The sequence below is a fragment of the Convolutriloba macropyga genome, chromosome 1 (genome assembly GCF_964194025.1).
Source record: "Convolutriloba macropyga chromosome 1, txConMacr16.3, whole genome shotgun sequence".
NCBI classification, from domain to species: domain Eukaryota; kingdom Metazoa; phylum Xenacoelomorpha; order Acoela; family Convolutidae; genus Convolutriloba; species Convolutriloba macropyga.
In genome coordinates, this window is record NC_134468.1 from 41,388,331 (window position 1) to 41,416,169 (window position 27,839).

Below are 27,839 nucleotides of genomic sequence, written 5' to 3' on the forward strand. Positions count from 1 at the left end.
TAATTCACTCTCACTGGGATTGGACATACTTTCTTGTAGTTTACAAGTAAGTTCTTTGACGGTTGGTTACGTTTGAAACAGAACGTGCCGATCGAAATTTCTTCCATGTTTATTCGTGGTAGGAAAACTCAAAATATGATAGTTCTTAATGTTTCTCTCAACGATACCGAACCTCTCTTACGTTAAAAAATGACGATACCGAATCTCTCTTACGTTAAAAAACGACAATACCGAACCTTTCTTATATTAAATACCGAACAAAAACGACAATACCTACGGAATAATTGTAAGGGCTTTCGTCGTTTTTGGCTAGAAAAAACCGACCATACCGACAATTTCTTACGTTTAAAAACCGAAGATTTCTCAACTAGGGTAGGAATCAACAAGCAAAAGTTAATTGTTTCAAAAGACAACATGCGTATCACGAAAAGAATAAGCATGATGTTTGTAATGATGAAATTGAGTCCGTTATTGATCAAATTGAATATCATTTTGGTTACATGACCTAAAAGTACAGTAATATCAAAGTCGTCAGTTTCTACAACCACTAATCACCCCTAATCCAAATACATATTCAGAAGCAATTTTGTGATAACGGTTTTGCGCGATAAAAATTATGCCTAATTATCTTTTAATAGACGATGAGACGGTTTTAGACTTTTCAAGAAATGAAAGAGCTGAATCGTGGAATCTGTTCCAAAATAACTCTGAATGGAGTATACCCAGTTATGTGAGTATACAATCAGCTGTTAGATGAGCCTCAAATTTTTTGGATTAATTCATTAACTAACATTGAAATTGTGCTGGTAACCAAATAATCTGGTTTCTTCTGGCTCGAGTATTTGAGCATCTTCACACCTTGTTTTACTCTATTTCAACTTTTAATCCAAATTGTCCCTTTTTGTGATTATGGCAACTGAGCGATCTCTCTCGGTCGAAGTATCTGAGGAAAGGAAGACGCAGATCAGGCTTCGAGCTCCCCTTTCGTGAAAAAATTTTTGCGGCGGAATTGGTTTTTCATCCCGCATATCAACACAGATAAACCAAAACTCCCCATTCTTACATCTATTTCTGTTTCTTAAAAGTTTTGCATTTATTCCATTGTTTTCATATTTAAATGTTGACGAAAAATGGCGGAAAAAAAAACATTTTTTTACCTATTTCACTTTCAAAAATGTTTAACGATGGACAACCCGAGCTGAATATAAATGTTATATGAGATTTCACTGAATTGAACAATAGTCCATAACCTGGTCCTAGTTTTTACTTTGATGTATTTTTTGTTGGAGAAATAATTCTCAAAAAAGACATCTCGGATAGCAATTTGTATGCTCTTTTGAACCGATCATCATTTCCGGATACTACCGAGTCAGCTGCGGATGGTAATCTTGTAAGATCTTGTAAGATCTGTCGAACTCTTACTAAAAGATGCGTCGTCTTACAAAATTTTCTGACAGAATCTTACAAGATGAGCATTCGTCTCACAAGATTCTTATAAGATAAACATTCGTCTTACACGAGTTTCGCAGGGCAGCCAATCGTTTTGCAGAAAAACAGGACACAAAAAAATTTGGAAATGATTGACATGAAGAAAAGCATGAAATAGTTTCTTTTTAATAGTGTGAAACTTAAAGTCAGAAAGAATATGTTTTGAAAAATACAACAGCGCCCGTTAGTAATAGGAGGTAATAATAAAATTGATGTTTATTTTCTGTTTCTCCAGATTGATTTTAATAAAAGAACATCTATTTAAAGACAATTAATTCAGCAAATTGTTATTCAAAAAACATGAAAAAAATGAAAACTAAACAATAATGATTTAATTCATGCTATTGGAAGCTCCATTTTTTGGCAGTAAACCAAAAGTAAAAAGTATCAACTTTGGGCTGAAATTTGAGTTTGTTATCTTGAAAATGATTTTCAAATAAACTAACGCTTAGAAAAATAGCTGAAAAATATGCAACTACGTCTCAAGTTTTCAATGCATTAGATGAACAAAAATGCGCGCAAAAAGAGCCAATGAGAGTGCAACTCAACCAGAACGAACGTGCAAGAATCTTACAAGATAGCCATACAGTTTTTAAGATCTTTTAAGATAACCATTTTTTGTAAGAATTCTGTCAGAACTTAAAAGATAAAAATCTTTTATAAGAATCGTGGAAGATCTTTCAAGATAGCTATTCTCTCTCGCCCCTTCCGTTTTGATAAATTTTGCATCTAAAAAAGAACAACAATTTTTTCAAGATTATCGTTAAAATTAGTTTTTCCCGTCTTTACGATTTAAGGAAACATCAATCAATCATGCTAACTTATTTTCCAAGAACAATTTTTGATTGTTTTTCTGACATTCTTGATGGGTTGATTGTGATTGAACACAAGATTTGAATTCGAGATAAGATAACAAACATTGGTCTATTAACTCCTAACTGTCTGCAAATCTGTGGGGTTTGGGATTTGTTTTTACACACACAAACACACGCACACACAACCATATATATAAATACACACACACACACACACACACATATATATATATATATATATATATATACACATGTGTGTGTGTGCGTGTGTGTGTATCTGCGTGTATATGTGAGTAAAATTGTAAATCCAGGAACAACTATTTTTAACGATAATCTTGAAAACATTCTTCTTCTTCTTTTTTAAATCTTCTATAGATTTTTTTTAGATTCTTCTTTTTCATAAAATTTTTTTTTTCAATTTTTTAGTTATTTTTGTTTTTTTAGGGCTCTGACCCATAATGCGGTTAAGATAAAACAAACATTGCCAAATAAACTCAACAGCACAAATTAATCGTTGACTGATATTTGGAAACGATATTATTCATTAAAATCTGCAGGGCTGAAAAATGTTTAGAAACGATTGAAAGTTTTCATTTATTTAAACCACACTTGCTTGAAAATTGTTTCTTCGATATTCTATTTCAATTTTTGACTGATTATTCCCATCAAATTGCTGTTTTTAATGATTATTTATCCCTGACGCTTAAATTTGGAATTTTGAACAATTGTGTGTGCAGTTTACGTTGTTATAGTTAAAAATCAAATATAATTGTTTCGGTTTTCTAGAAAAATCAGAGAAAGATCTCCAAAATGTTATATTTGAAACCAAATCAAAGTAACAATTTGTTTTGTCATAGTAATCAGTTTTTTGCATTAATTAAAAAGTTTAAATTAGTAGATTGCTGAAAAACAAATAGGAGACCAGTGCATCTATGTTTTTTAATAACAAAATTGGGAGTTTTTTATCTGTTATTGGAGTATAATCTTGTTTAGCTGGTTAGTGGAAACTTCTGCTGCCTTCAGTTAAACATAAATTCAAAATCTTAAACCATCAGGCAATTCATGTGTCATAGACCCAAATAATACATCTTAGTATTTTTTTAAAAAAAATTTGATTGTAGCACTTAAACAAAACACAGCCGGTAAAACTTTGATCGGAGAAAAGTTTCGAGTTCAAAATTTTTCAGAGGAGACCCAGCCGATAAAAGCCAATGAAATTGAACTGTGGAAGTAAAAATTGACCCGAGAATCCAATATTCCACTACTTATGATGAAAGCGCTAGCGCAATAAGAATCAAATATGAACCTTTAGCATCAATATGATTAAGTTCTAAATTGATGAGAATTTAATAGTCCGAAATTGATGGTGATTTTTAATACATTCTGTAACGATGGGTGAGACGCTACGGAAAGTGTGGATTGATTTTTATTTAACAGATCTAGCCAAAATAATTTAAATCTTCTAAAATAAGTTATCTGAAAATAAACACATTTTCGAAAACTTTTAAGGGCAAATTTATACTTGAGATAATTGACCTTGGAAGACGTCTTTGCTCATCAAAAAAAACTTTTTTCTCTATGCAATAGAAGCATGTTAGAAGCGTGGATACTTTCTTAGATCCAGAAACGGCAACGGTCGAAAAATGTTGGACATTTGAAAATCCCGGCTTGACATTTTTGGTCATGCAAAAAGCCAGTTTGAAACTTCGGGCAAAGCTTGGTCATTCTCGTTCAACAAAAAAGTTTCCGCCGTTTAAACAAAAAGTTGCAACGTTTTCTGGTCTTTTCCGTCAGGTTACCTGTGATTTCGTGTTTTCTAATCCCAGTTATAACCGAATGGATATCAAGCTAAATAATGTCAGATTCTGCCACGATTAGACTTGCAAGATCTCTGTCAGAATCCTCGAAAGATAACCATTCTAGACGATCGAGGACAGTTAATTTGTAAGATCTTGCAAGATTCTGGCAATTGACGTTTATCTTGCATGGTGAAATATCTGGACGCTTATGTTGCAAGAATCTTGCAAGATTTTTGCAATACATGCGTCAAAAATTTTTATTCAAAAAGTTGCAAATTTTAATTGTAAAACTCCTGGCCAGTTTTCCTAATAAAGTATTTTTTGTTAAATTCAGCGGGATAAATATCTCGGTTCTACTTGTGTTTGTTAGGCCATGTGTGGGGAGAAATACAAACAGTTCGTGCGCAAGCAGCATGAGGTGCTGCAGTCGGTGGCCGAGAAGCTAGAGCGATTTGCAATAATCTCTGCAGTAGTCACACTTGTGGTGTTTGTAGCAGTGGGTGCTGTGGGAATCAAAACAAGTCTCACTATCAACTTTGACTTGGGTGACGTCACTGCTCCCGTGGACACTGTCTATTATCAGAGGTAAACTACATAAGAATGCTCGCCATATTTCTGTTTCATGCTCACAAGCAGTGTTTGTGGTCGATTCACCGGCACACCGCACGAAAAGTTGTTAAAGTCGAAGTCAATTTTTTTATTTCAACTTAAAAGGCCCTTTTTTTTACTCGTAATAGCCCATGTTGAGGCCACAGACAAAAAGCTGATATGTCCAGACCAAATGAACGCACAGGGGGGGGGGGGGGGGTGTCGTGCGTTCAAAATTACTCGGTCTGAAAAAAAATGAACGCACGATAGGCTGGACAAAGGCAATTAGTATGACTTGTAATATAGTATAGTATAACTTGTAATATAGTTAGTATGACTTGTAATAGTAGTCCATAAACATGTAAGATTTGGGGTCAAATTATTTGTGAAGATTTACTGTAACACATTTGGAATCAAATCTTTTGTCATATCACGCCACTGGACATTTGTTTTCCATGCTTTTGGTGCATTGGTTTAGTGTTCAAACGAGATTCAATTGCCAAAATCACTGTTAACCTTCTTCATTGAGATGAGTTAAAAATTAGTTGCAAGTCATATTAAGTGTTATTCTTTTCAATACTACCCCTCATTTGAAGATGATTAAAACTTTGGTACGTGAATTTTGATGAATTTTACATGCCGAACGTAAGATTAGTAGTGACAAAATTAAAAATTTGTGGCTCTGCGTCTCAGACTATGCCTGGAACGGTAAGATGAAACTCTGAAAAATAGAACGCATTGGCATCCAACCAAAAATGCTCATACTGTTGACAAAAGCAAATTATATCGTAAGATCCAGTAAATATCCTCATGGAAAGTAAATCCAGTAAATCCTCATGCAGCAGAGGCAATGGATTTCCTTTTCAAAATTGCGGTTAGTTCTCCTGCTTTCATTCAATACCTTCACCCAGTGAATCAAGACTTGATACACCTTGATAAAACATGCTTGAGCTTGACATTTCTTGCAAAACTTGCAATATCCTGCCAAGAACTTGAAATACCAACATTTCGTGGTAAATCTCGATAATATCTTGTTTCTTGATACTCATGCAAAGATCCTGCAAGTTCGTACAGATTTTTATATTTTCATGGTAAGTGCCATGTGAAGATCTCGGCAAGATTTACCAAGATTTAATATAATTTTTATCAAAGTATATCAAGATTCGATTCACTGGGCAATTCTTTCAGTCTATAGCCAGCACCTTTGAAGCCAATTTACCACCTCATGCTTTGCCGAATCACTGCTCACGAAATTATTGTGAAAAACAACGTTATATTGGATGCAAATTAAAAAGTATAGTTTCATAATAAATGCAGAGAAATACATTACGCCGCAAAACATGCATTTGGCCTTTTCAAAAAAACTGCAGGCTCTTTTTCGGTTGTTTCCGCATTCGACGTTAAACTAGCCTTTATACAATCAGCAAGCGCAAAAAAAATTTCAAAACAACCAGCTATCGAAAAAAAATTTATTTTTTAACACTGCCCGTCATCAAAAGGTTTCTCAACCATTTTTAAAATCCTATTGCACAGTATTGAAAATATCAATAAGAATTTGTCGTAGAGTTGATAGAAAAATTATAATTTTTCACTTTTTAATAATCCAATTATAGTAAAAGTTAATTGCGAAATAATTAATTCCATCCCAGCCAAAACAAAATCGTTAGATAGTTCAAATTATGTTCTACATTTGCTTAACATAGTTTTAAAAAGCTAGCATTAAACATCGCATGATATTATTTCATTTCAAAAAAGCTTTCAACATCAAATTAAATCAACAAAGACTTCAATGAATGCCAATTGAAGCACATCAGCGAAAAACCCAACTATAGATCGATTTCTGATTCCTCGCAATTGAAAGTTGACACCTACAGTTTGACAAATACAGAATGTTTTGCTACGTTTTTAGTGCATTCGTGTTTTACAAATCTGTTTTTAGCGTATTCAAGGCTTTTACCAAAAAAGTTCAACGTCAATTCAACTTCTTGGACTCTAATCAGAGTCCATTTGCTGTGATACTCAACGAAAGTAAATCAGTATTTTTTTAGAACTGAGGGTACATAAGCGAAAAAGTAGATTGGTGCCGCGAATCCAGTCGCAAGTAACAATTGAGAAATTACCACTTTAAGAGATTGTGGTGGAAAGCCTCTGCCAATCAACTGCGGATTATTTATTGGAAACGTTATACGTTTCCACTCAGTTTGTGCTGGATTTGCTTAAAAGAGAAATTGAAATCTGAACAAAAACTGAAGTTTAAGATTAAGAGTATGAGAATGAAGTTGCAACTAATAAAGGGCGTCAAATAGTTACTTCTTTTCTAGACAGAAGGTAAAATAAATTAAAGTAAACAGCAATTGTATCACAAGTAAGGTCACATCAAGGAACATCAAGAATGTAATTTATTACAGAATTCTCATCTGTACCACATATCCGATTCTTCAAATAAAATATTGATTAATTCAATAATTGGAAAAAATACCATGTATTTGCAAAATTTTAAACTGCTTATGGATTGAGATTGTTATTATCAAATTTGGCTGGGCTGCTACAGATCACACAATACGGGATCTCTTTATGTATGCCAGTCAAACTTGACAAAAGATATAACAAATCGAAGGCAAAGGTATATGCCTAAGACCTGTCTGTGCTATAAGTCTCAATTTAAAGTAGTTGGGGGGCTGAAAAGTTCAATTAATTAAATAGATAGTTTAAATGAACAAGCTTACACTGAGTAGTATTAAACCGGGTTGAGCTGTTACTCGATTGTGTTGTTGTTAAATGATTGTGTCGTTGAAAACTTCTTCCAGTTGATTTCTCACAAGTATGTTCTGTTGGAAAATTTGCTAAGTTGGAAATCTTTACTAAAATTTCTGTTTAAATTTAGGAATTTATTTTGCAAGAAAAATGAAGCAGTTGTCTGCTGCTCGTCGCTGGCTCTGTTATTTGTCTCTCTAATTTTATTCCGTCCCACTTCGCTGAGAGAAACAATTAATTCCTCTCAGCTCCGTTTGGGCCGATAGGGAGCGAATCACAAACTCACGTTCATAGTGAGGTGCTTCATAATTTTCCTATTGGCCGAGAAGGCAAGAGAATTAACTCTTTTTTATCTCACGGAAAAATTATTGAAACTCCAAAAAATAATAAAAATCTAAAAAGCTGAGAGCATCAATTATTGATTTCGTAGGCGCCTGTTTTCTGCTTTTCCCCTCTTCTAAAACCGCAACAATTATGGTTTTCTTGGGGGCTTTTTATGAGACTCTATTGTCTTTTCCCCTGAAGCAATCTGCTTCATCTTTATTGAACTTGGGGGGAAAGATCTGCATTGCAACTGTCAAAAGCAGAAGTAATTTAAATCAAAAGAAACTGTGGTTTTACAGGCCGCCTACGTTCAACAATGTACATTTTCTATCCTGGATATAAGCGAGGAGATCCAGGCCTAAAGTTATGTTATTTAAATAAGTCGAACTGAGTTGTTTAAATACTTGTGTACTGGTAGTCTTAACAAGCGTTAGTTTGTTTAGCGCGCGGCGAAAGAATGGTTAATTAGCGCCTAAATACGTTCGCTCTAATGCGGGATTAATTATCCGCTCATTTGTAACGGCTCTCGTAATACTACAGCTCACCCCGATTTTTAAGATAGAAAAGAAAATGATTAAAAAAAAGAAATATATTGCATCGTATATAATTTTATTGCGTTTGGAACATATAATTGAGTTACTACAAGTTCAGATAGTTATGAAATTAATCGCAAAGGGCGATAATGGTATGCTATAAAATTAATCGCAAAGGGCGATAATGTTGTGCTGTATTATTCGAAAAATTCTGGGGGCAAAATGACTGGGCTTGACATCGGACTGTTACCATCGTCTTCGATCAAAAGAACCTCTTGTATATCGTCCTCAGTTGGTTTGTCCTTATCCATTGATTGTCGCTTTTTGTGCTTTTTAACTCTCCTTTTGAGCTCGGAAATTTTGGTTTTTTGTTCTTCGTTTTCCTTCATTAATTGTGTTATTTTCTTTCCTAGCTCCAGATTCTTTTCTCCAAGTTTTTTGTTGGCGTTTGTTATTTCTAGATGTTTCAAGGAGAACGTTTTTAGCATAGTTTGTGCATTCGATTCGCTGGTTTTTTGGAGTTGATGGGCAACGACATATTGGCGCCGCCAATAGTCGTTAGGTAATTGCTTCTCCTCAGGTGGTTTCTGTGATTCCATTTTCAGTTGTTCAAATTTCAGTTGCAATTCTTGCAACTCTGTTTCCTTTTGAAATAGTTCCTGCCTGAATGTGGTGTTTTCCTCTATTAAACTACTGGTGTTTATATTTGATAGTTCTGGCATGTCGACAGGAAAAGCGGAAATGGCATCGTAGGGGACTTCAATATATGCGTCGAGCATGTTATTCCTAAGAGTATAAGTGCCATTCTTAGGGTCGCGATTTTTAATTCTCCACTTGTTGTTTTCTGTGGGGAGCGAGAAGGTTTTCAGAACTGGAAGCTTTTCGCTGTTGACTAGTATCTGTTGATGTCCATTTGACTGGATGATGTTTATTTTACTAGCAACCTCAAATTTGTTGTAGTTTGGTTTCAGGAAATAGAGGAGGGTGTTAACGTACCTCGGGTTTTCTTTATTCATGTTTTCCTCTCGCGGTTTCTGTAATTTCAAACATTCTGAGGGTATTTTCCTGATAGCGTCGGGAACGAGATCTTCAATGTTGTTCATCTTAATAATTTTGTTTTTGTGATTGCTAATTTGTTGGATTGGGAATTGTCTCTTTCTGCTAATTTGCCAGTTGTTTTCGGGATCATATTGACTGGAAGTTGATGGAGATGCAATAGTTGTAGTAACTTGTTGTGTGTTCTGAGGTTTAAATGGAGGCTTTGAGAAAATAGGAGGCTGGGAAGAATGGGTTTGTGTTTGTTCTTGTTGTGTTGTCACTTGTTGATGTTGACTGGGGATTATTACGCTTGCGAGTGTGGGTCTGGTAGTCATTGTTAGTGTTTCCTTGTGGATGATCTAAAATTATTTGATTTTGGTTAGCCTGTGTCATCAATATCACACATTATGGCTTCTTTTCAAGTTTGCAATTGTATTGCTAATATAAAAAAAGTATTCTATTGTAAAAAATGTTTTTGTAAGGTTTTGTTGCTAACTGCTTTACTTAAAAATTATAATGCTAAATGCATTTGTTATTAAAGTTTGGTAGAAAAGTTTTTGTTTTGCTAAATGCAAAGTTAACTTTAATAAAGGGAGGGGGGTCATAAATTAAAAAAATTTTTATACTTATGCCAGGCGGGCAGCCCTGGCACAAGTACGTCTTTCTCCGCTGCCCGGAGGTGTGAGTCTTGGGGCGTGCGTCACACTAACACGGCTGCAACGACCCGTGCAGCTGGGGAGACAACCTTGCTTTAGCTGAAAGAAGGAAATTTTTCGGGTCGTTTTTGGAAATTTCAGTTATCGTGTTAGTGTTCTGAATTATTTAGATTCAAAAGCCAGGGGGGCAGGCTGGAGAAAGCTGAGGTAACCCCTTCCCGAGGAAAAGTTAAAAGAGAGAAAAAAAGAACGTTTGTACTTGAGTTGTTTTTGGTTTATTAGACAACGTCGTCTAAAAAATTTTTGCAAATGGGACATTTTTTCTGCTTATTTATGCAGACTCGACAGAATTGGTGTTCGTCATGTTGCGAAAAATGTGGGTGTTTTGTTATTCCTAATTCTGTTTTCATTTTTTTGCATAAATTGCATCGGAAGTAGGATGTGATCAGGACGGGAAGACAAGGTCGAAGACAGATGGGACATTTAGGGTTTGGGTATCTTTTAAAAAGTGCTTTTCTGCAAGGAATACATACATAGTGGGGGTTTTCTTTGGGGAATTGCTTATGTAGTTTTTCTACAATAATGGTTTTTCGTGAACATATGGGGCAGATAATGTCCTTATGGGGATAGAGCCAACGGAAACCGTCGATTAGGGATTGGGAAAGACCCATCGAGTGACTGTTCTCTGATTTTCCTTAGATAGAAACAGGAAAACCTTTGAGAAACTGCAGTAGGATGAGATTAATGAGGAACGATATGGCAAGCAAGGTAATTAGGATTAGGATAAATATTTTTGTGGATAGGTCTAGATTGGTCATTTTTAGTATCTGGAGAAAATTTGGCGAATTGCGGAAAGGAGGTAGTTATTAATAAAAAGGGATATTGCCAATGCGCATAAGAGAACAAATAGAAGAATAAACAATGTTATGGGTTGCATTTTGTCAATTCAATGAGTAGTGCAGAACTAGGGTGAAGAAGGTGATTTGTTCCCGGTAAAAACTGAGTTGAATTAGGGATATCGATTGGATTAAAAATAAAACTAGGGAAGGAAGTAAAATTTTGGATGTTCTTGGACTCATTTTAGATTATGTGGTTGTTTTTTCGCAACGAGGGCATAATTTATAATCTTCTACGCAAAATTTACAAAAGTTGACGGGCTTATGATCACTGTGATGAAACGTTTTTGCAACAGAGTATTGAAATCTTGTTTGTTTGCAAATATCACATTGAAACCAGTTAAAGATTGAAAAGATAACATTAAATTTAGAGCATTTAGGACAAAAATCGTAGCCCATATCTTTTATAACATATTGATAACAGAGCAGACACATTACGTGGGGTAGTTCGTCAGGGGGGTTCTCGTGTAATTTCTTGAAAACAATTGTTTCACGTCTGCAGCATAAACAAATTAATGAGACCGGTTTGGATTCTATAGTATTGGTTTCTTTGTCAGTTGTATTCATTTGTGGAAGATTGTTATTGGAGGGGATTATGGGACTGGTATGGTTGGAGGATTTGGTTGTTGATTATTTTGGGATTTTATTGCTTGGTCTATTACTAATATAACTACTAACATCAAAAAATTGAAAGGAATACTTACAACTACGAGAAAAACGGTTAAAACGAAGGAGAAGGCTGCTGCAATAATCATAAGGGCCATTAATAAAAAATCAAGTACTTTGGGGATAAACATTTTGGATAATTTGTGAAGGTAGTTTTGAATCAAGGATTTTACCACGGGTTGTTTGGGTCAATTGTTTGTTTGCATAAGGGGCATTTAGTAGTTGTGAAGGTCATACACTGCAAACAAATTGATTTTTCAGGGTGTAGGCTTTTGAAGTGGCTGTGGCAAGTGGATAACTTTTTGATTTCTTGACAAGAATCACACTGGAAATAATGGCAATGACTGATTGTATAAATGGGAGTTACGCAAATGGGGCATTTAGGTTGGTTCCAATATTTAAATAATTCGTTTCTACAAGGAATGCATGCAAAATGGGGGGGCTGACCATTTGGGTTTTTGTGCAATTTTTTGAATTGACGGCAAGGGAGATAACAAACAGGGCATTCAACTTTAGGGGTTGTATCAATTTGAGGTTGCTGAGACGATATCTTCAGAATGTTTCCCATTATAAGGACAAATTAGAAAGATTCGGGTATACGAGTTCTAATCCATGGTGTTCAAGTTCGTTGGGGATAGTTACATTTAAATCTGCAATAGCAAAAAAGAAATTCCAGTGTTTCTCGTTTGGATAAATGTAATAATGGTTAATGGTACCGGTGCTTAAAAACATATAAGTTATCTTGATACATGCTTTATACTGTGTGAAACAAATATTGAACCATCTTTCTACTTTAACAATTTTAATTTTTTCCTTACCAATGAACAAAATCATTTTAGTTTTAACAATTTGGAAAGAAATGAGGGGAAAAGAACAAATTGATCAGAAAAAAAAGGATAGAATAAAATGAAGAAGAGGAAAGGAGAAAAAAAAAATTTTTTTTGTAGAGAGCAAGTTATGTAAAACAAATTAGTTTACTGAAGAGCGCCCAAGTTGACTGGGAAATGCTCTTCGATATCAATGAGTGCAAGAAAGAATTCCCAGTGCATCATTCCCATTGTTACTCGAGTAGAACCCTCACATCCACGCTCGTAGTCTGTATAGTGTATAATTATACAGGGTTTAATCTCTGCTGTGGAAGTTTCAATGAAAGATCTCTCGAGGGACTCTACTTTGACTAGGCGCTCACCAAAGTGGAACAGCATTATAGAAGATCTAAATTAAAAGGGATTTTAGAACCATTTAAAGCTTGGGATATATTTATAAAGAATGTCCAATAGGGGGAAGATGGTGTTAAGGTAATGGTTCCATCAGTCCAAGTGTTTAAATATTCAAAATGGAGTATTAATTGTGGGATTACTCTGTTGCTTTTTGTCGTGACAAATGATTTTTCAAAAAATTGTATTTGTATAAGGCAGTTTTTGTATGAGAATATCATTGCTGCTTTTAATTGTTAATAGTTTCCAATTCTTTAGTAATGAAATCGTTTGGAGAACAATCACTTTTCGGCAATTCAAAATAAAGATTGTGAGGTACACAGTTTGGGTTTTCTAGAATAAATAGGAAGAATTTCCAATGAACTGAAAGAGGATTAATACTTATTAAACAAATTTTTTCACTTTGGATTTCTTTGAGCGTTACTAGCATAGTAGGTACAGGAGTTGGGTATGCATCAAAAGATCGTTGAATTTTTTGTAACTCTACAAATTTATTGTTAACTGCAAATATCATAGTTTAGAATGATACCTAAGCAATGTAGATTGGATGTTGTACTTGAAATACCGAGTTCTCTTTGAATGCTAGAAAAATGGTGAATTCGGCGAACTGAGGATGAGTAATGAAAATAGTTAAAAGTCTGTAAATATTTGTCATGGGTTTTTTCGCGAAAGTCATTATACTTATAGCGGAAACATAGTATACGGCTAATAGCTCAAAATTTTGGTTTCCGATTCTGATTTGTAAGTTTCTATTAGTTAAATGAATCATTTTGCTGATCTAGCTCATTTGGCAGACTATTAGGGTCGAATTGTGCTAAATACACAAAATAATTCCAATACAACGAATGAGGGGTTAAAATCACAGTATCGTTTTCCCAAGTGTCCCAAAACTCAAAATTTATAACGATTTGCGGGAAAATGTCTCCGTGTTTTTCTTCAAAAGTTTTCTTTATTTGATAAATTGTAACGAGTCTATCTTGAAACAAAAAGTACATTAATGGAAGCGTTTTAGTTGTTAATTAACTTATTGTTCTTCATTTCAAAACTATGTATAAAAGTATGTAAATGTAAAAAAAGGATAAAAAAAGGGTGTGTCAATTATTTCTGAAAAGAGGATTATTGACAACGATTGATATTTATAGATAATATATCAATCGGATTCACTGAGGCAAAATCGGAGTATGGGAAGAGTGCAGGCAATAGCTAGATAGACATAGTTGCGATTACATAGTTGAAAATGGATTATAAGAATTAAAAAGCAAGGAAGGAATCCACACATGTCTCTTACAGGAAAAGTCAAAGTCTAATAATATTTTTCTTCAGACGCTTTGAAACAATTTCGTATTCGACTCCAATGTTTACAAAAGTAATTGTGTCATCAATCAGGGCTCTTAACAATGAGAAGTATTGAAAATTTGAATGCGGTACGTCCAAGTCTATAATGTCACTGAAGTAGAAAGATGCAACTCTAATAGTTACAGTAGTTTTTAAATCGGAAAGACTTGAGGATAATATCTGTCCGGTGTATTGTCCAAATCGAATGAATAAAGCGTTAGGCTGTTTTATGAATTTGGGTTGCATAGCATAGCATCCTTGAGGTGTATCTAAACAAGATATTAATTAACTTATAGAGTCTAATAAAATTTTTTTTTATTTTTGAGACAAATTATTTTTTTATGAAAAAGATGATTTTTTTTATTAACAGCTTTAAGGAGGTGCCACCACACTTAGAATGGTTGCATCATTTTGTGGTTGTGGTTGATGTGACGCCAGATTTGGGTATTCTACTTTATTATTTTCTGTATGACAATGCTCATCAATTTTATTTTCTCTTGGTTGATCCTCAACGCATTTGTAAGTTTTTTCTATTGTGCTGTAAGGTTGATAATTACTAAGCGGTAAAAAATGATTGTTGTTCTGTGGGGCCGACGGTTTGGTTTCGTTAGAGAATACCGGTGTAAAGAACGATAAGATACAAAGATTATATGTTGCTCCTAATAGAATTTTCCAAAAACCCATTGTTTTGTTGGATATTTTGTGGATTTCGAACGCTCTTATGATTGTTACGATTACATCAGTTAAGAATTTTATGCACAAGAAACAAGCAAAATAAACTCCAATTTTTTCCAGATAAAAAGTGATGATTCCAAAAGTGCCTTTGAACTGGTCTGTAAAAAATGTAGGTGAAAGAAGAGAATCTAGATAAATTTGTCTGTTAATTCCCATTGCCGACGCATAGATATCTTTTTGAGAATAGTCTATGCTTCTTCCTTCTAGAACTTCTCTTGAAATTTTTGTCAAAACAGATTTTGAAGCTTCCGAATGCAAGATATTGTCCCAAAACGATTTAAGTTGATTTGGTGTGTAAATTCCGGCACGTTGCGATTCGTAACCGGTAAATTTTGGAATAGAACTAATAACTCTTGAAGAGAATATTTTTGGCGGTTGTAAAGGAACAGGTGCTGGCATCAAATGGTACCATGAATTTTCATTATCAATATCTAATTGGTAGGCATTTTTGTAGCCTCCAACACAATCTACTTCGTTTGCAAAAGGGTAGGTTTGTCGAGTAATTGGGTCGACGAACATTGTCCTACCATCATAATGAATAGGAATTCTATCATAACACTGTTCAAGAACCTGAAGTGGTGAGTTTCGTTTTGGACAGTGGTACAGCCAACCTATGCTACCATCTGTGTCTAAGAACATCGAGCGGTTGCCGGTTAACATATATCCAGCTAAACGATTGTTTTGGATAGCCTGCATTAGTATCATTTGTTTTTGAGTTCGGTCAAGTTCGCATTGTTCTATGACCAAACCTTTCCATGCTTGTTTTATTTGCATGTAATTATGATATATGACAAAATCCATTTTTACCGCAAGGTTAAGATCATAGTCTAACTTGTCTTTGTCTAAGTGTTCCCATGCAACAAAACCATTGTCGGATGTTCGGATCTGTTCATCTGAAGGCTTCCTATTAAACCCATTTACACTTAGGCTATTGTCAGGTTCAACACGAAGTTTATGAAAAAATTGTTGAGTTTTTGTTTTATAAGGTTTGCCAGTCTTCATATTAAATCCGCCTTTATAAGAAACATATAAAGAATCTAAATTTGTTCTGTAAATAAATTCTGGTTTTCCACACACCTTTTCTTTTTCATCAATTACTCTAATTTTTATGTCCATTTCAGCAGGAGAATACGTTCCTGGTCCTTCGTAGGGCGTCTCCGATTTTTCATCACTCACTATGAAATACTGTACGTTACCAAGTTCGTTTTCATGTTTTAGCATTTTTGCGTTTTGTGAAAATCTTTTAGTAACTATACAATTTTCCGGTGCCTCCCAATTGTATGCAAAGGGGTCGAGTGATGTCGAATGACAACCTCCTTCTGAGAGGGCACAAGGAAGTTTTAGTCCTTGACTGTTATAGACAGTTCTGTCATTAAGATCAATATCGAGTACAGTTTCTTGCATCAGGGTTTCAAAAGAGAAGTGTTTAATTTGACCACGATTATCACAAGATGTTGATGATTCACAATCAAGATCAACTCCCTGGTTTTTATAGGAGACAGTTTTTATTCCATGTTTTATGTCAATTTCCATGTCATCATCGTCAAATTCAGTAACAGTAATTTTTCCAGTTTTATTAGCATTTAGGCATTGTTCGGGTGAAACAATAATATCGTATGTTATTATTGGAGCGTTGTGTACAATTGATGAATGGGAAAACATACCACAATTATAACGAATGAGCATTGCAGTGACTTTGCACATAAGAGCTTTAACAAAGGTCCGATAGGACCGTTGATAAAGTGTTACATGTGTATCAACCATCTGAATGTTTTCGGGTGTAATTTTGCAAGGAGAAACTTGTGTTAAAGCATACATTTTATTTTCTTTCATTTTAGAGCAGTCATAATGAATGACCCTAAGTTTGTTAGATACGTCATTAATATCCTCAGTAGCGTTAATAACTATAGAAAGAGTACAAAAGTAGAAAATACTTATAAGTAAATAAGAAAAATAGAGTTTTTCAAAACAAGGATATCTTTTCATCCTGTTCTTTTTTAGCGCTTCAAGTCGGGAATTAAGGCTATGAGTTGTAGTAATAGGCACTGCCAGTAAATGTTGACTGGATTTATTGCTACCTAAAACAAAGTTAAGTAAATCCGGCTTGATAGCGTGATGGCGGCTTGGCCGAGCGACTAGAAGTTCGCCTATTATTATTATTATTTTCTAAAGTTTGTAAATTAGAAGGTCCTTGTTCCGATGTATTAGGGCGGAGAGGACTTAAATTAGGGTCTAGAGGTATTCTAGAATTGTGCTGTGGGCAAGGAGTTGAACTTCTTGTTCGACTACCGCTAGGTAAGTGTGTTTGGACTGGAGGTGGGTTATTACGACCACCTGAACTTGCTTCGTTGAATCCAGAATCGAAATTGGTAGGTGTTCGGTCAGGGTCGAAGTTCTGCACAGGGGAGTCTCTTCGTATGAAATTATCCACGGGGAAATATTCGGTGTTAGTGGGGCTTTGGAAGGAGAATTTAGTCAAAGGACTATTGAGTTTATTCATCTGACTTGTCATTAGATTATTATAAAATGTGTCACAATTATATTTATCTATACCATACTCTAGGGTTAACTCTGGTATAGTTTCAGTAGCTGGGTAGTACTCGACTAGGTGATTTCTATGAGCGACCTTCCTGGTGGCCGGGTTGCTATCTAAAGTTAATTCATAGTTAACATTGGTTAGTTTTTTTTCTACAGTATAAGGACCTGATCTTAGTTCATGTAGTTTTTTTGACTTTCCTAACTCAATTTGATGGTTTTCCATTAGAACTTTTTGTCCAACCTCAAGTGGCTTGCCTAATTTGTGTTTGTTTCTATGTTTATGTGCGCGGTTATTGTTTTCTAAGCTCTTTTTATAAGCGTTATTGTATATTTGTTTGAATTGGTTTTCTCGCATAAGCAACGAATTGTTAATAGTCGGTTTTAGAAGTTTGTCAATTTCGGTGTTTTTTGAAGTTTGCAAGGTATGCCTGTGAAGAGGCAGGTCTTTGCAAAACTCGGAAGAGCATGTGAGTTGTGAATTTCGTAGGAGTCCTAACTTAAGTGACAGAGGTATCTGTGGTTTTTGTCCGAACACAATTTCATAAGGTGAGATTCCAGTGCTGGCATTTGGAACCGTGTTATGAGAAAAAGCAAATTTTGGTGCCAGTTCGTCCCATTTACCTCGAGCTTGTTCTAGAAAAATTCGGAAATGTGCTCCTAGATGTTTGTTTTGGATCTCGACTTTGCCATTAGTCCAAGGCGCATAAGCAGTTCGAGGTGCGGGTGTTATACCTAATTCATGAATGTAACTCGCAAAATCTTGGTTCATGAATGCCGATCCCTTATCATAAACAAGTTTTTGTGGTATTCCAAAGGACAAGATGAACTTTTCTAAAGCTTTTATGGTGTCTACTGCGTCTGTGGAACGTACGGGGTATACTTGAATGAAACGTGAAAATGAATCGACAATAACTAAACAATGGTGTTTACCGTTCGATGGTGGATTTAAAGGTCCTTTATGATCAATATGGACCGTATGAAAGGGGAATGGGACTGTATCAGTCCACTTTTCGAGAGGTGCCTCGTGGATGTCTTTCCGTTTTTGTTTATTTTTTTGGCATTCAAGGCAATCAGCAATTAGGTTTTCAATCCATTTATACATTCCGGGCCAATAAAAAAATCGTTTTACATTAGCAAGTGTTTTATCTAAACCTACATGACCTGACAGTTCACAATGAGCTAGCTGAAAAACTTTAAAGAACAATGACAGTGGTACACAAATTTTTAAGTACTCAATATCTGGTTCGTCTGTTTGTTGTTGAATACATAAGATGTTGCCTACAAAACTCAGTTTTTCAAAGTTATTAATGTATGACATTATGGCTTTAGATTGTCGGAATTCAATTTTCTTTTCATCTTTGTTATTGTTCGTTCTTAATTGACGAATTTGTTGTATTACTGGATCTTTTAATTGTTCTTGACAAATTACTGATGTATTTAAATCAACTTCTTTAGAGAAGATTGTCAGTTTATCGATGAGTTCTCTTGCATCTTGTATTTTTGTATTTTCGGGAAATTTTTTTGCTAATTCGGTTTTGTCTATACAAGTGCTATTTTTTACGAGAAAAACTTTATCGTATTCTAGAGGGAATCTGTACTCCGAGTCTGTGGTATTAGTTTGATCAATGTAGAGTTTGTCAAAATCTAATTCCGGTGGCTGGTTCTCATTGAACAATTCAAATTCCGAAATTGGGTCAAAATTGTGTTCGGTTATCCCTTCATCAGGGTAGGAATCAATTTCTGTATAATGATCAGACGTTTCGTCTTCCTCCTGTTCAGATACAGGGGTTATTTCATGTTTGCGGTGACGCCTATAGTGGTTAATTGATGAACCATACGAGAAATCTTCCGAAATATTGTTTATTGAGCAAAGTCTGTTTTGATTATTGTCGTACTTTTGCTTTACCATTTTGTCATTTTTGAAAATGAATTTGTCGATACCCGTTATGCTTTGTTTTAGGATTGGAAAGAAGTCATCTGCTGGTCCCTTTTCATTATCACGCAAAATGAAGTATTTTTCCTCATTGCCATGCTCGTCGTAAAAACTAATGTCTTTTGGTATCTTTTTGTGTTTAAGTTGATACTTCTCCAGATCTTTAAGTTTCACATTGCGACTTAGGATGTCAGGAAAAGCTAAGTTTTTTCCTTCAGTCCAAATAATTTTCAAGTTCTGAAATTGAGATATTACTAACTGGTATCTAAAAAACCTGTGAGAGAGTTTTCCTCTTCTACCCAATAGATACATTAAAGGCTTATGGTCGGTGTACACATATACTGGATGGGGAGAACCAATTAGGTAATGCTCATAAGTTTGTAATGCAGATATTACACCGCAAAGTTCGCGTGCTGTGATGCTCATTTTTTGTTCCTCTTTAGTGTAAATTCTAGAGTTAAAAGACACTATTCGTTTCCCTTCTGGAAATTCTTGAACGAGAATTGAGCCTACTCCTATAGAAGAAGCGTCTACATGCACGTGGAAAGGGTATTTAGTATCCGGTATTGCTAAGATAGTATCTTCGCTAATTCTGTTTTTAATGTCGTTAAACAGTTTTTCGTGTTCCGTTGTCCAGACAAATTTAGTTTCTGTGCGGGTTAGGTCATAAAATGGTTTGCAGTCAACATGCAAATTTTTGATGTACATGCTGTAGAATCCTAAGCAACCTAGAACTCTCATGACATCACGTTTGTTTTCAGGCGACTTAAGTGCTTTTAAATCTGCTACTCGCTTCTTGACTGGTTGTATCCCATCTTTACCTACTACATGTCCCAAGAACTGTACTTTCCTAAGGAAAAATTTAGTCTTTTCAGGTTGAGCTTTCAATCCTGATTTCCTTAAAAGTTCATGGTACTTGTCGATTATTTCAAACATTTCGGTTTCATCTTGCGCTTGCATGATGGTGTCATCAATGTAGGTTATAGCTTGTTTTTTTCTAATTAATGGTGCAAAATGGATAGTCATTATACGACTGAAGAAATTAGGTAGACCGCATAGGCCGTAAAATCCGCGTTCAAATGTGTATTGCTTTGGACCAATTACAAAACTTACCAGCTGTTTGGTTTCCTCAGTTAGAGGGACTTGGTTATAGGCTGAACAAAGATCACTGGTTGTGAAGAAATTACCTTTTAATCTAGTTAATAGACTTCCGATTGGTTCGAGTGGCCATGAATATCGACTAAGGTCTGTTATTGAATTCAGATATCGGGCATCTATAACCAGTTTTACTGTGTTCCCCTTGGGTAGGATTATGATTGGATTAATAAATTCTGATCCCATTTCTTTATCATTACCCATTTCCCGGATTATACCTGTTTTACACAGTTGTTCCAAAAGGTTTTCTAGTTTTTCCTGATAATGTAATGGTACTTTGGAAGGTCTCTGTTTGGTTAAAGTTGAATTTGGTAAAAGTTTGACATGAAATTTTTGCTTTATCTTTCCAACATCGTATTTGTGTTGGGAGTAAACGTCTTTATTTTTAGTTAAAGTCCTCAGTAACTTGTCTAAGTTTTCGTCATTGATATCAGCTTGACTGAAATCAAATTTTTTGAGAAACGCTTGATTGGTTTTGTCAAATCTGTTAAGTTTTTCTTTGGGAAGTTCAACGGGTCTGATGTTCTCATCAGTTGTTTCTAATTGTGGCTTAAGATCCTTGAGGTCGTCGCTAAAGTCTGTTTCTAATTCGTAGTTGTTGGTAAAATCTTGTTGCCTTTTTCGCTTTTCTGTTTTCTTTTGTTTTTCAGGAGTTTTGCTTGCAAAGAAATTTTGAATTTTTGAAATTTTTGGACCTTGTTTTTCACTAACATGGAATATTTGATCCCAATTAGTGTCACTATTCATTAGGTGGTTTATGAATGCAACGTTGTCAACTACAGAAAATTCTGGGTCTTGTCTAATTTCAATGTCTTCTAAAGTGTGCCCAATAGGACCCTTTTGGATGACAACCTTGTTGTTTAGAGGATTGTTTAGCATTATTGGTAATTCCTTTTCTTTTCTAAAACACTGAACATTGTAAGTATAAATTCCTTGAGCTTGCAGTTCACTTCCAATTACGAAGGAGGTTCCCTTTCTGAAGAATTCATTTGGTGGTCTAATTGATATTACTCGAGTTGATTTTGGTGCTAATGGTAGTTGCTGGTCAAGAGTTACAATTTTGTAAGAGCTAATGTATGGGTAGCTTTTCGTTTGGTATCTAGATAATGTGACGGCTACTTCAGGGTAAGTTTTTAAATCAATTTTTGGAGTGGTTAGGTCAATAGATTTTACTGTAGATTCAAGGAAATCCATTCCCAACAAATTCGGCTTGCAACCATCTTTGGCTGAAACCCATGTGGTAACTTCCACTTGATACTTTCCTTCAATGTCGAAAGAAGTTTTGAAAGTAATTTGACCTAGAAGTTTTAGTTTCTCACCATTAACCGCTAAAGTATGATTTTTTGAAGCTTTCATCTCAATGTGTTGTAATTTACATAGTTCAAGATAAGTGTGGTAATTAATTATAGAGCTTGATGCTCCTGTGTCCAATAAAAACTGTGTTTCTAAGCCGTTATTTTTATTTTTGTCTCCGACGGATTGGTATAAATTAATGTAAATATGTGAGTAACTTGTTTTGTTATCAGTAGTGTTTATGAACGGAGACCTGTCTAGGTTAAATACTCGTCGTTGTGGTTCTCATTATTGTAATAGTCTCTAGAAGTTTCACTGGTAAAGTGAACTCGAGGGCTTCGCCCTTCACTGTTATCTCTTGAATGAGTATTATGGTTTTGTCTAGTAGGTGTCCTATCTCGGTCATGGTCTCTACTCCTATCACGATATCGATTATCTGATCTTGGAGGACCGTTGCTTTGTCTATCCCTACTATTTTGCCTATTGTTATCTCTGTAAGAGTTGTTTCGATGGTTATTTTGTCGTTCCTGTGATCGGTTATCGTAGGAAGATGATCGATAATTATTTGAAGAGTTTGATGGGTACGGTGATCGATGTCGGTAGTCTGATCTAGAGTTGTTTTGATAATTGGATTGATTTTGGTTATAACTATTTCTCTGTCTGTCCCTAGAATTCCGATTGTCATAATTGTTTGATTTGTAATTTTGTTGACCTGGTGAATGGCTCCTACTACGTTTATAATTATCTGTGAACTTTTCTCGTTGTTGAGGTGGGTTTCGGTTTTCGTTTTTAAAGTCCTTGTACTTAAAGCAGAAAGCTATTGTGTGACCTGAACGTTTGCAAAACTTGCAGAATCTAGTCTGGTTTTGTTTGAATCTGGGGTTGTCGTTGTTGTATGTGGCGTTTATTTTATGATCTTTCATTAGATTTGCAATTTCTGTGAGTTGGTTTTTTAATCCTTCTATTTCTATTTTATTGTCGATACTACTTGAGGCAGTACCCGTGAATTCACTGCTAACAGAAAAACTTAAGTCTTTAGTTGCTACATGATCCTGTAATTGTTGCCAAGTTGTAGCTGGGTTTTCTATTAACCGCTGATGTGCCTTTTGCTTGAGTGTAGGTGGCGTTAATCCTCTTACAAAGTACTCCATACACTTAGCGTTACGCTGGTCGTTGTTAAAATCTGGATCTGGCCATCCTTTTTCAACTGCTTTTGTTACTCGGTGTGTATAGCTTTTTATCAACTCATCTGGTTGTCTTTTAATACTCTCGACTTCAATTCTTTTCCTATACTTGTCTTTTGCATCAGTAAAACGGGTAATGAACTGATTTCTAACTTCGTTCCATGCTAAACCTGGTGCTAAGGTTTCAAACCATTGGGCTGCGGGCCCACGCAAAACCGAACCAAACAATGCTTTTTGTCTAGCGTCGTATGCTGCTTGCAAATCAGCATCAGCAGTATCTCTTGTTCCTAGTGAGAATTGGATTTTTCTTTGTATTAAAGTAAAGAATTCCTGGGCATCTTCAGATGGATCTAAACCTGTGAATTTCTCTAACGCTATGTCGGGGTACGCAACAACGTTCGCTGCCATGTTTTATTTTAGTGTACGAAAAGAATATTTTATACGAAAGTATTATTAGTTTGGGTAATTAGTGTAGAAAATATTTTTGTTATAAGAATTATGTAATAAAACACTAATACTAAAGTAGAAAGTTGAACTGTTTGTTTTATGTTATGAATTTTATTTGTTTAGGACCGTTTAATGATTGTATTTTAAATTCAAAGTTCTTGCCGTTATCAGTGCTAAAAACTTCAACCCAAGAGTAAATATTGGTTTGCTCAACGGTAAAATTTAATAACCAAGGATAAGTGCTTTCAGAGTGTTTAAATTCAACAGAGTATTGGTGAAATCTGTTTATTTTTGAAAATCTAATTTGTGTGACAAATTCTGTTTTTATAAGTAATTTAACTCTATCTGGTAAACTCGGATCGTCAGGAGAAACGTTGATGTATTTGGGTTTAATGATTTTTAAGATTTGTAAACCAAACGGGGGAATTTTATTTTGGTGGCTCATCCACACACAAGATAATAACGTTTATGCTAATTCTATCACACTGTTCTGATTTCTTAGAGCACACAAAAGTTCCTTAAAGTTTGGGTTGGTCCACTTGTAAGTTATGTAGATTTCAGTTTCTGTTTCGCTAGAAGAGTGATGGTAAATGCATAAAAAGTTTCTGTTCTTGTCAGTTAAATAATATGAAACTTTGCCTATTTTGTTATGTACTTTAATACTTATATTTAGATCTTGAACGTTTACTTTAATATATGACATATAAATAACATAGAACAATTGTTTTTGTTGTTTTATTAATGTATTTTTGTATGAAATTACACAGAAGACAGTATAAAAACGTTTAGTACGGGATGTCTAGTACATCAGTAGTAGTATTTTTGTAGCTATTATTGTGTTTAAATATTGTTTCTAAAGTGCTTGAGTCTGTTAATGACCGTATTTTAACATGAGACAACAACTTTTCTATGATAAATTTGTGTACAAATTGGGTTAAAAAGGCTAGTTTACGCTCTTTTAATTAATTATTGGCTAAATTTTCTGCGGGAATCTCGATCACACTGTTTCTAGTTTTTAACAAAGTTAGTAAATTCTGAAAATTTGGGTTCTCAGATGCATAAGTTATACAAAAATCAGCGGGAGAATTATGTTCAAGCACGTAGAAAATAGCTAAGAAAGTAATTCCGTCAGTAATAAACCGTGTTATTTTACCCCTTCTAGTGTTTTCTATTGCTGTTAGATTAAGATGTTCTACAATAACTATTCCAGTTTGGTCCATGCACTGTTTAAAACCTCTATTGGTGAAATTTTTATTGTGAAACCGGTTAAAATGGGGGAATTCCCATCAATTTATGTTAATTTCAGGCTAAAAATCTATGTTGGGGGGATAAAATTTAGTTTAAAACCCGTTATTCTTTGTTAAATTTGAGCCTTATTGAGATTTATGTGGTAAAAACTTGGTTAAAATATACTAATTTTGTGTAAAAATGACGTGAATATGGCTATTTTCTTGAGTAATATTGGTTAAAATTGAATAAGAATGATGTTTTTAAGGCTTAAATGTGATTAGTATCCGTTAAATTATGATAAAAGTGACGTTAATTTTGTTAAGGTCTGGTTAATATTTGAGAATTTAGGCCAAAATGATGTTTATTTGGTTAAAATTTGATTAATATTACCCCACGCGGGTCAAGGAATTGATAAAACAGAGTGAATATTCAACTAGGGAAGGCTTAAATTTAACCAAAATTGGGTTAGTTAATGTGCAAATGCAACAACGTGTGCTTAAATGTGTAGAAAATTAGATATAAATTACACTAAACACGTATTGGGGGGATGAATTCTGGTTAAATTTACGTTAAATTGTTTGAAAATGCTATATTTTGGTCAAAAATTCAGTAAAAATTAGACATATGTTACTCTAAATATGATTTGGGGGGATGATTTCTGGTTAAAAATTGGCTATTTAGTGTGAAAATGCTAAAATTCTGCTGTGAATTTGGTGAAAATTGGCTAAAATTTAGTTTAATTAGGTGTTGGGGCGGTGAAATTTGGATAATTTTTGGTTATTTGGAGTGTAAATGCTACAATTTAATCATAAATTTGGTCCAAATCGGGTCAGAAATAGTCTAAACAAGGTTTGGGGGGATAAATTCTGTATAAATTTCGATTATTTAGTGTGAAAATACTAAAATTTACCCATAAATTTGGTCAAAATCGGGTTAGAAATAGACTAATCAGGTTATGGGGGGATGAATTTTGTATAACTTTCAATTATTTAGAGTGAAAATACTAAAATTCAACCATAAATTTGGTGAAAATTGGGTTAAAATCAAATTAAATATGTTTTGGGGGGATAGAATCTGGTTGAATTTTGGTTATTTAAGGTTTAAATACTAACATTTAACCATAAATTTGATGAAAATTGGGTGAAAATTAGGCTAAATAGGTTTTGGGGGGATGATTTTTGGTTAAATTTTGACTATAAAATGTAAAAGTACTTCAATTGTTATATAAATAAACTAAAAATTGGACATAGATTACCCCCACCCGGGTCAGAACAATTTTTCAAGAGCAAAGAATCAGTTGCCTGTTACTATTTTAGTGTAAATTTACTGTATTTCGGCCGTAAATTTGATATAAATTACACTATTTGTTTGTCTATTAGTGTGCTTTCACTTCTGTGGTAGTGGTTATTTGACTATTTTAATCCGATCGGATAGAAAAACAAAAATTCAGGCGTGATTCTTTCCTCTGGGCGCACCAGTTATCAAATTTGGCTGGGCTGCTACAGATCACACAATACGGGATCTCTTTATGTATGCCAGTCAAACTTGACAAAAGATATAACAAATCGAAGGCAAAGATATATGCCTAAGACCTGTCTGTGCTATAAGTCTCAATTTAAAATAGTTGGGGGGCTGAAAGTATTAAATTTATAAAAGAGTAAATATAAAATTACAGCTTACTAATTACCAGTTGTGTAGTGGTGAATTGGAGGTGAGCTGTCGGGCGATCGTTCACTTGGGTGTTTCTTCAGTTATGTTATTTGTCGAAAAAGAAAGTTATAAAATTAAATCTGGAATTATTTGTCTAAGTTATTAAACAATTTTGTTCGACTATTTTATTGTTAAAGTGAAGTTAAATTTTGAGAAAAATGAAAGCAGTTGTCTGCTGCTTGTTTCTGGGAGTGAATTCTGTCTCTCTAATTTTATTCCGTCCCACTTCGCTGAGAGAAACAATTAATTCCTCTCAGCTCCGTTTGGGCCGATAGGGAGCGAATCACAAACTCACGTTCATAGTGAGGTGCTTCTTAATTTTCCTATTGGCCGAGAAGGCAAGAGAATTAACTCTTTTTTATCTCACGGAAAAATTATTGAAACTCCTAAAAATAATAAAAATCTAAAAAGCTGAGAGCATCAATTATTGATTTCGTAGGCGCCTGTTTTCTGCTTTTCCCCTCTTCTAAAACCGCAACAATTATGGTTTTCTTGGGGGCTTCTTATGAGACTCTTTTGTCTTTCCCCTGAAGCAATCTGCTTCATCTTTATTGAACTTGGGGGGAAAAATCTGCATTGCAACTGTCAAAAGCAGAAGTAATTTAAATCAAAAGAAACTGTGGTTTTACAGGCCGCCTACGTTCAACAATGTACATTTTCTATCCTGGATATAAGCGAGGAGATCCAGGCCTAAAGTTGTGTTATTTAAATAAGTCGAACTGAGTTGTTTAAATACTTGTGTACTGGTAGTCTTAACAAGCGTTAGTTTGTTTAGCGCGCGGCGAAAGAATGGTTAATTAACGCCTAAATACGTTCGCTCTAATGCGGGATTAATTATCCGCTCATTTGTAACGGCTCTCGTAATACTACAATTGGAGAAGTGTTCAAATTTGGTGACAGAATCACCAAGACAGTGTTGCACTATTTTTGGTATATTTGGATGAACAATTAAAAGTGCTCTTGATTGAGTCTGATGAAAACTAAATCCGTCTCAGATCACGAGATGTTCGGGGAGATATTTCGGGGCTGAATATCACTAGTTTTCGATCCATGAAAGAAATCTTACACTTGCCCATGCTCTGAACAATTTTTCTAAACGTTCAGTACTGATCAAGAGGTCCCATTTCTAGCTCGCGTACCAAAAAAAACTTGTTTTGAGTTTAGCTATTCACCTTTCCATACTTCTTTGCACCTATCACATCAGATAGTATCAAAAAAATGTTACACTTTTTATTGTTTACATTTCATAAACATAGACAGAGCAAGTTTTCATCTGGATTTTAAAAGAAGCTTCTGATATGGATTGAATGTTTTTTTTTATTTCAATAGTAGTGTCCGAACTTCCCGCAGAATGATCAAAAAGTTTCAACTTCTTTTTTTTGTATTTATTTGCCAACATTCTGTTCATTCAATAACAAAAACTGCTGAAGTGTTTTAAAATCTGATTATACAGAAAATTATATCAATTAGGTAAATAGCAAAATTTAATTTTCTTGTAGTTGAAG

At 34.6% G+C, this 27,839-nt stretch overlaps 1 protein-coding gene across 3 annotated transcripts in view; it reads left to right on the forward strand.

The window, feature by feature from the left end:
• Nucleotides 1–27,839, forward strand: part of LOC142339094 (uncharacterized) — a 72,082-nt gene that overhangs the window by 12,024 nt on the left and 32,219 nt on the right. For 2 of the 3 annotated variants that reach the window (XM_075388833.1, XM_075388824.1), the window contains exon 2: nucleotides 4,473–4,687. In XM_075388833.1, coding sequence (XP_075244948.1) covers nucleotides 4,476–4,687 — 212 coding nt within the window. In that variant the 5' untranslated portion in view covers nucleotides 4,473–4,475. Of the gene's footprint in view, nucleotides 1–584; nucleotides 731–4,472; nucleotides 4,688–27,839 lie in introns of those variants that run through there. The other variant, XM_075388816.1, reaches the window with a different exon arrangement.